At 35.7% G+C, this 8,859-nt stretch overlaps 1 protein-coding gene across 1 annotated transcript; it reads left to right on the forward strand.

The window, feature by feature from the left end:
* Window positions 1-4,028: 4,028 nt before the first annotated feature.
* On the forward strand, window positions 4,029-8,859 carry LOC110815961 (U-box domain-containing protein 45-like). The gene is made up of 6 exons (XM_088222854.1): window positions 4,029-4,233; window positions 5,084-5,176; window positions 5,632-5,817; window positions 5,924-6,031; window positions 6,407-7,578; window positions 7,799-8,859. The coding sequence occupies exons 2-6, from the start codon at window positions 5,126-5,128 to the stop codon at window positions 8,616-8,618; spliced, it is 2,337 nt and encodes a 778-aa protein (XP_088078980.1). The 5' UTR covers window positions 4,029-4,233; window positions 5,084-5,125; the 3' UTR covers window positions 8,619-8,859.

An 8,859-nucleotide genomic window follows, 5' to 3' on the forward strand; every position in this document is an offset into this window, starting at 1 on the left:
GTGCTCTTGATCTGAAATGGTTAATGAAATAATGAGCTATACTAGCCCACTAAGAATATCACCTTACTCACCGACACATAAATGAAGATTGGTAGAAATAATAAAAATAACAAATATAGCTATTAATTAAGCAAAATAATTTATTATAAATAAAATTATTTACTGTCTACTTACCATATCAAGATTTTTAAAAACAACCTATAGAGGCAATAACATAGCACATATTATAATTTCATATACAATCGGTTGGAACAACAATTTTTTCTTTTATCAATCTACTGGTATCCACAAGGGTCCATAAGGATGTCTCCACAATGCATGAACCATTTTCTTTAACATTTTTAATTAATGAACCGTCTCCATACCTCGTCCGGTATGAACGCCAAATTATTAAACCTCGATACCTCGTCCGGTATGAGGGTGAAACAGGCATCCCCCTACCCCGTCCAGTATGAACGCCAAATTACCAAATTTCGATACCCCGTCCGGTATGAGGCAACATTTACGGTAGGGTTCTCTATGTACTTGTTCCGTCCACCATCTCTAAAGATATCTAGTAAGGCTGTTGTTTCATCCATTCACTTAATTAAATAGTTTCTCAATTTTTTTTAATATTCAGCTTCTCAATTCAATTATAATCACATGAAGCAAACAATACATGCATTCAAACTATAAAATCAATCAATCAGGTATTATCATGTATTCAAACTGTAAAATAAATCAATAGCGAATACTTTCTGATTATGTCTCCATTAGTGACCTGTAATTAATAATAGATATTTTCTAAACTGCCCAAAATACTGTATTATTATTATTAATTAGACTTCAATTCCATAACAGAGAATAAGGTGATGGATTCTTACTCAAATTGATGCTCGAAATGCTAAACTTATTGGTTGCGCCTACTAGCGGTCCCCAAGTTTTCTAAATTTTTATTTGAGGATTAAAATGCGTTTTAAGTACTTAGAAATATCCTAAAAAATCTAAAATCAGTGTTATGACCCCTTTTTGGCCAATTCTGGAATTCCATAACGGTGGCTCCGCCGCCCACTATGGCACCTTGTCTCAGGTTAGCTTTTTTCGGCCAAATTTGGCCAATTTTATATCAATTCCTACGAGAAAATATGTTAAGGGGCCTCAGTTGGCCCAAAAAAATTGAAAAACTGAAACTCACCGGCAGCGGGGTTCTCTAGTGCAATGGCTCTGCCAGCTCATCTTTGCAGTTGAGTGTTTTGCTTCAGTTAACCTGTAGAGAAGGAAATGGTGATTACAATGGTGGAAGAATTACGTAGAACATAAATCGGGAAGAGCCTCATCGGAGGCGACTTTTGCGATTTCTTGCGGCGGCGACATCTGGCTTTGCCTGTAGTTTTCGCCCAATCCACCAGTTCTTTTTTTCTGATTTGGTCATGTTGGTGTTTAAAATCGAATTCCGAGCAAAATATAAAATTCTTACTTCTTTTGGTGGTCGAAAGTGGTTCCGACGCAGCGACGACGATCAGCTTCCTTTCTAGTGGCTGTGTTTTCTTCTCCCACAAGGGGTCTGGTGGCTAGGGTTAAGGTTTGGTGTGAAAAATGTTATTTATATTCATCCCCTTTTAATCTGAGTCATCCATCGCGTTTGATTTGGACCATCCGATCGCATTTAAATAGAAAGTGGGTCTGAGTTCATCGCGTTTAAATCTGACCGTCCGATCGCATCTGGGGAGAGAATAAATCTGGACCGTCCGTGTGCGCGGGAACGAATCTGGACCGTCCGTGCGCGCGAGAACGAATCTACACCGTCCGATTCTGGGGCACGCTGATCGCCCGCATGGCACCACATCAGCGTCCCTTGCCACGCGGCACGCTCCGGTTCGTCGAGGCTGCTGACTGAGTATTCTACGTAGCACAATTTTTTTAAATTACGTTTTAACTCCTAGTTTTCGAATTTTCTTTCAAAAATTCATCCAGAACCAAAATTTTCATATTTTTTTCCGAAAATTATTTTTAATTTTATTCTTCATTTTTACATTAATTAATAATTTAAAAAAAAAAATTAAAAATTAAATTTTATACATTAAATAAAAATTAAAAAAATTATATTTATACACTAATTTAAAACATTTTAAAATTAATTAAGGGTATTACACACCCCCACTTCACCTCTAATAGTCAAGAAGTTATATAAGGATTTCACTACGAAAAAAGCATTTTTGTTCTATTTCCTCACAAACTGATCAGGATTAAGATTCGATTAAACTGTAACAGGGCTTCATGTTCTTCTAATTCTCAATCGCTGAGATTTTTTATCACATTAAAAATTTACTCCTTAATGGAGTTTTTCCCCTCATAAGCATCAATAACCAACATGTTCTTCAATTGAGCAGTGGCAAAAATCTATGGGAATTGATCATTTTGACGATCTTCTCCTAACCATTCATCATATCAAAAGAAAGTTTTATTTTCTCTATCCACTTTCTAAATGATTCTATCGTGAAATAGTTGATTTCTCATGTATATACTCTTCGGAACTCTATTTCAAACGGCGTTTCCGAATCTCTAAGCACCACAGTCCACCCTCCCTCCTCCCAATAACTCCCACCAAACATCCACCGCCTTCATATAAATCTTATGAGGCTAAATTCGAAGCTTTCTTGATTATTATTATTTTTTTACGAAATTCAATCTGACTAAAATTTAATATTTTTTTTTCAAAAAATTATATCAAATCAAACTTCAACTTATGGGATTAAATGGGTAGGAATGTAAAAAATCACAATGGCCTCGAGGAGAAGGAAGTGGTGTTTTTTTTAAAAAAAATTATTGGGCGTAGGTAGGTGTAATGGTTCGAGGATACAGAAGAAGAATTAGGGATATGGTACGGTTGGGTGAGTCTGCAATAAAGCTTTTGAGGGAATGGGTTTGGGCTTAGAGAATGGTATAAGTTTGGGTATTTGGGTTTTGCTTGAAATTGGAACTTGAAATGTCACTGTTCCACTTTTTCTTTTGCTCATTTTTTTTTTTTTTTATAAAAAATTTTATTTTCCATTATTGTAATTTTCGATACATAATTTTTAAATATAAAATAGTTAATTATAATTATAACATAATAAAATCACAAGAAATTCAATAATATTGAGAGTTGCCCTCTCTTGATAGATAAAAATTAACTAACCTATTTTAATAATGACATGTTTAAGAATTTAGAGTCTTAGTTGCAAGAATTAAAATATTATTAATCAAATTTAAAAAGAAACAAAAAAATTAGATACTATATTTTAATTACATTGACATAGAAGTTATAGATTTGTTATAGAAATAGTCTTCATATCTTTTAAATAATTCACGACTCGTATGATACATATATACATATTTGGGTGGAATTTGATGAATTTTTAATTAAATTAGCTATAAATATTTTAAAGTCGGTCCAAAATTTGATTAATTTAAAACAATTTAAAGACCAGATACCCGTAGCATCAGTTATTAATTGGGGGAGGGGTGTTGGATAGTTACTAGTAGAAACAATAAAGAGTTCTACCAAGAGGTCGGGGGGAAAAAGCACAATTGATTGATAAGGGCAATTTCGTAATTCCACTCCTTTTGCATATATCTGCTACTCGACAAACGAGGAGGTCGGCAACTGTCGGCCGATGAATCGGCGAGACAAAAGCGGCGAAAATTCCAAACTTGTTAATTCAAATCTTTATTTTAATTTGATCTACTGTCGAGGAGTTTTATTTTCTGAAATTTATCATATTTATTTTTTAAAATATTCTATTAATTTTAATTCTGAAAGTAAATTCATTTACTTTAATAAAAAATAAAATTATATGTTTATTTATGTTTAAAATTTTTATATAATACAAAAAAAAATTAGGTAGAAAATATATAATTTGGCGTTCATATAATCAGCATTGTACTGACACACTTTTATTATTTTATTTTTCTTGAAATATATAATTTTATATCCCTGATTTTTTAAATTTATAAATATTCCTTACCATTTACACCTGCTTCGAATAACCAAAGCCTCTCCCGGCTCTCTCTCTCTCTCTCTCTCTCTCTCTCTCTCTCTCTCTCTCTCTCTCTCTCTCTCTCTCTGTTGATTTCAATAACAAATTTGAACCTCAAAACCTAACTGTAATGAGATGGCAGAGAGATCATTTGAATCCTAAGTCCTTATTTGATTCCGATGTTTTTCGTCAATGTTCGTTTACGAAGCCTCCTTGGCTGGTATTGATTTTTCCGGTACGTTTGACTGCAAACCCTAACTGAGATTTCCTGTGTTTTCTCTATTTTTCTTCCTCTGTAATGCTTTTATCGGGTACGAACTTGGTAGGATTCTGATTTTTTTTTTTTTCATTTCCGTCATTGATATTTTTTTTTTGTCTCTCATTTCGTGATGGCTTTTCACGTTACTGTTAAGTGCCAAGTGCTCTCTTTGTTTTCCATCGCGAGGTTCTATTTGTTTTTTTTTTATCTGTTTCTGTAATATGTAATTAGTGTTGCTTAAATTCTTCCATATCTCGTATGGATTAGGACTTAGGATCTAATCTCGGAACGTTGTTTTCGAAAATCTATTCCTTTAGATTCGTTCTAAAATCAAAATTTTGGAAAACTGGATAATTTTTAGATATTTAATCTGATGTCGAAACTAAATGCTATATTTTGTTTGAAATACGTGGTTACTGTGCTTCGTAGCAATTTTATTTATTCTTTTTTGTTTATGAATTCTTATTTTTGCGTCTCTGAAGAAACATACGGATCCAATGTTCTCTCAACATTGTCTTTCCTTGTTAGTCATTGACTATGATGCTGGATCGACTAACTCCTGATAAAAATTTCAAAGAAAGCCAGTAGATGGAAAATTTCTTCACTTCTCTTTCGGAGTGGAATTAATTGAAGCAATTTGAAGTGTTTTCCTTTTCTTTTCTCATTCCTTTTAATTCGTATAAAAAGATACTGTTGATACACACATCGATATCTTATTTGCTTATGATATTACAGTAGATATTTGTTTCCTTTTTTTTTCAATTTCATTATTGATAATTTCTATTTTCATTCCCTGGCTGATCATGTTATAATATATCTGTTGCAGCCGCTATAGATTCGGATTTTAGTTTTGCGTTGGAGGTTGAATATGGATATCACCGAGGTTGAAGAAAATCTGTTTGCTGCTAGCGATGCCAAGGTAGGAAAAAGCAAAATGTTGTGAATTTGAGAAAATAAAAATTGTTACTTTCATGTGCTTATCTCTCTTTTTAAACATTAAATTTGAAGTGCTTGTATTCCATGAAAAAAGTCTTCACATGAATGCTACTTTTTATTATTTCTTTGTATGAATTAGAACTCTTGGTTTTCACATGTACTGGACATGTTATATTTGAACCATTCTTAGGCTCATTCTGTTTATAATTGTTAATGACTGTTAGACATGGTTATTTTTTGCTTACTGGGCTTTGGTGGCAATATGTATCTCCCATCGGTTTAAACTTCCTTTTGTGATGTTGCTTTCAATTTTCTTTAGTTCATTTTGCTGTTTTTAGAATGATAGAATCCATGCAACCTTACAGGATCCAGTGCATGTTATCTTGATGATATTTTGACGTGTAATTTTTCTTGTGGCTATTGTTAATGGTTGTGCAGTTACATGGAGAAATGTGCAAGGCACTCTCGGGAATTTATTGCAAAGTCGTATCAATCTTCCCTTCACTGGAAGCAGCACGACCTAGGAGTAAATCTGGCATTCAGGCATTGTGTTCATTGCATATAGCACTTGAGAAGGCAAAAAATATTCTGCAACACTGTTCTGAATCCAGCAAGCTTTACTTGGTAAGAGCAATTGTTACATTGAAGAAAATATCCTGCTCTTTTCAATTTTCTTCCTTTGGTGTTTCTGATGTAGATTTCCGTGTATGAATTCTTTCTTATAATGTAGGCTATAACTGGGGATTCTGTTGTATTAAAGTTTGAGAAGTCAAAATCTGCACTTATGGACAGCCTTAGGCGTGTGGAAGATATTGTTCCGCAATCAATTGGCTCTCAGGTAATTTTTTCTTCTCTGCTCTTCATTTCTTTACAAAGCCTTTTATCACATTGAGTTGAGCAAAATAACATTTCAATGATGTTGAAGGATGTTGATACATAGATAAGTTTTCCTGGCAGTAGAAAAGATGGAAAGTTTTCATGATTGTTGGAAACTACAAACTTTATAGAAGTTGATCGTTGCTTGCTTGCTCGACAATTCCTAATTTATCATAATACTCCTCTATATCTTGTCGTGGACTGCGATCCAAGAAGTTGATTTACCTTTTTTGACAATTAGTTACCTCATTTTCACACTTACTGCAATGTCTTCAACACTTGTTTTCTTTAAGTGACTGGTAAACCTGATTTCATTAATATTTGAATGCTTTTTCAGATTTTGGAGGTTGTTAGCGAACTTCAGACTACTGAATTCTTGCTTGGTCCATTAGAGAAGCAAGTTGGTGATCAAATAATTGCACTGCTCCAACAGGGTAAAAAATTTGACAGTTACAACGACAATAATGAACTTGAATCTTTTCATCAGGCTGCTACAAAATTAGGCATTACATCTTCCAGAGCTGCCCTTACAGAGAGAAGGGCCCTCAAGAAACTCATTGAAAGGGCTCGTGTAGAGGAAGACAAGCGGAAAGAATCAATTGTGGCTTATCTTTTGCATCTTATGAGAAAATATTCTAAATTATTTAGAAGTGAAGTCTCAGATGACAATGATTCCCAGGGTTCAACACCTTGTTCGCCCACTGTTCTGGGTTCTCTAGAGGATGGAATGTCTGGTGGCAATGGTCATGCGTTTGAACGGCAGTTTTCAAAACTCTGTTCTTTTAATTTTAAGTCAGGAGTTAGGAGATCAGGGCAGATGCCAGTTCCTCCGGAAGAATTGAGATGCCCTATATCATTGCAGCTTATGTATGATCCTGTCATCATTGCTTCTGGGCAAACATATGAAAGGATCTGCATTGAGAAATGGTTTGGTGATGGGCATAATACCTGCCCTAAGACTCAACAGCAGCTTTCACATCTTTCTTTGACTCCTAATTACTGTGTTAAGGGTCTGGTTGCCAGTTGGTGTGAACAGAATGGGGTTCCTATTCCTGATGGGCCTCCAGATTCTCTTGACCTGAACTATTGGAGGCTTGCTTTGTCTGAATCTGATTCCAGTTTGAGATTGGCAGATAGCGATGGTTCTTGTAAGTTGAAGGGGGTAAAGGTGGTTCCTTTGGAGGAGAATGGTATCGTTGAGGAGGAACAAGGATGTGAACCCGAAGATGGGTCTGCACTAGAGGAAGAGTCTAATGTTGATCTCTTAGAAGTATATCGCGATTTCTTGGCTATCTTGAATGAAGAGGATGACATGAGGAAAAAGTGCAGGGTTGTAGAACGTATTAGACTCTTGCTGAAGGATGACGAAGAGGCCAGAATTTTTATGGGGGCTAATGGGTTTGTAGAAGCATTATTGCAATTTCTGGAGTCAGCCATGCGCGAAAGTAACACTATGGCTCAGGAAATTGGAGCTATGGCTCTGTTTAACTTGGCCGTAAACAATAACAGGTTCGTATTTTTGTTTAATGCTTTCTGAGCTAGAGAAGGTGGATATTGTTTCCCATCATAATAATTGTTTTATTTTATAGTATGTGTTTTCTAATTATGTTGGCTAATATGCAGTCCAATAATTTAACATGTTATCATCTGGCTTCTGGTTCAACTCCTTTTCTTTTCATTATTTGTGGACCATGAGATGACATTTTGTCCTCCTTTTATATTCATTTAGAAACAAGATGTTGATGCTAACATCAGGAGTAATTCGGGTGCTGGAGGAAATGATCTCCAATTCTCATTCTCAAAGTTCGGCAACAGCCCTGTATTTAAATCTATCCTGCCTTGGAGAAGCAAAATCCATTATAGGCTCGAGCCAAGCTGTCCCTTTCTTGATCCAGGTTCTTCAAGGGGAAACTGAAGCCCAGTGCAAGCTTGATGCCCTCCATGCTCTTTATAATCTCTCCACCCTTCCTTCCAATATTCCAAGTCTACTTTCAGCTGGCATCATCAGCAGCCTTCAATCCCTTGCTGTCCCTGATGACCACCTGTGGACAGAAAAATCCTTAGCTGTATTGCTAAATTTAGCTTCAACACAGGCAGGAAAAGATAAGATGGTATCAGCACCAGGCCTTATTGGCGGTCTGGCAACAGTTTTGGACACCGGTGAGCCTGTTGAGCAGGAGCAAGCTGTGTCATGCCTTGTTATTTTGTGTAGCAGTAGTGAAAATTGCAGTCAGATGGTCCTACAAGAAGGGGTAATACCTTCATTGGTGTCAATGTCAGTGAATGGGACACCAAGAGGGAAAGAGAAAGCACAGAAGCTTCTGATGTTGTTCCGCGAGCAGCGGCAACGTGATCAACCGCATTCAGAGTTGCATTCACAGGTCGAAAGTAGTGAAAAGGCCTTTTCTGCTCCTGTTCCAGCTCATACTATCAATGCTGCTGCATCTTCAGAATCAAAACCATTGTGTAAATCCATCTCAAGAAGAAAGATGGGAAGAGTTTTAAGCTATTTGTGGAAGAGCAAGAGCTACTCAGTTTATCAATGTTGATTTTGTTGCACTGCTCATGCTCATGTATATTCCGTTATATGCTCTTTTTGGTTTTTTTGGTCCGACTTCGTTTCTCGGCCACATATTTTCTTACTGTTTCTATAGAGAAAAGGAAAGAGTTGTACAGGCCCTTGTAATCTATGGTTTTTTGTTCTTTTTTCTCCCTTGTTTAGAAATACATGCACCGGGGTGTCATAATTGAAGCCTTAGATGTGGCGCAGAAACAACTTTACCTTCTGAA

Source organism: Carica papaya, chromosome 6 (genome assembly GCF_054855325.1).
Source record: "Carica papaya isolate Zhongbai chromosome 6, ASM5485532v1, whole genome shotgun sequence".
NCBI lineage: Eukaryota > Viridiplantae > Streptophyta > Magnoliopsida > Brassicales > Caricaceae > Carica > Carica papaya.

Excerpts from the sequence above, each read along its gene's own strand:
- LOC110815961 (XM_088222854.1), top strand. The coding sequence starts at position 5,126 with ATGGATATCACCGAGGTTGAAGAAAATCTGTTTGCTGCTAGCGATGCC. Across the intron at positions 5,177-5,631 it reads TTGCTGCTAGCGATGCCAAG|TTACATGGAGAAATGTGCAA; the intron begins GTAGGAAAAAGC and ends ATGGTTGTGCAG. Across the intron at positions 6,032-6,406 it reads CGCAATCAATTGGCTCTCAG|ATTTTGGAGGTTGTTAGCGA; the intron begins GTAATTTTTTCT and ends ATGCTTTTTCAG.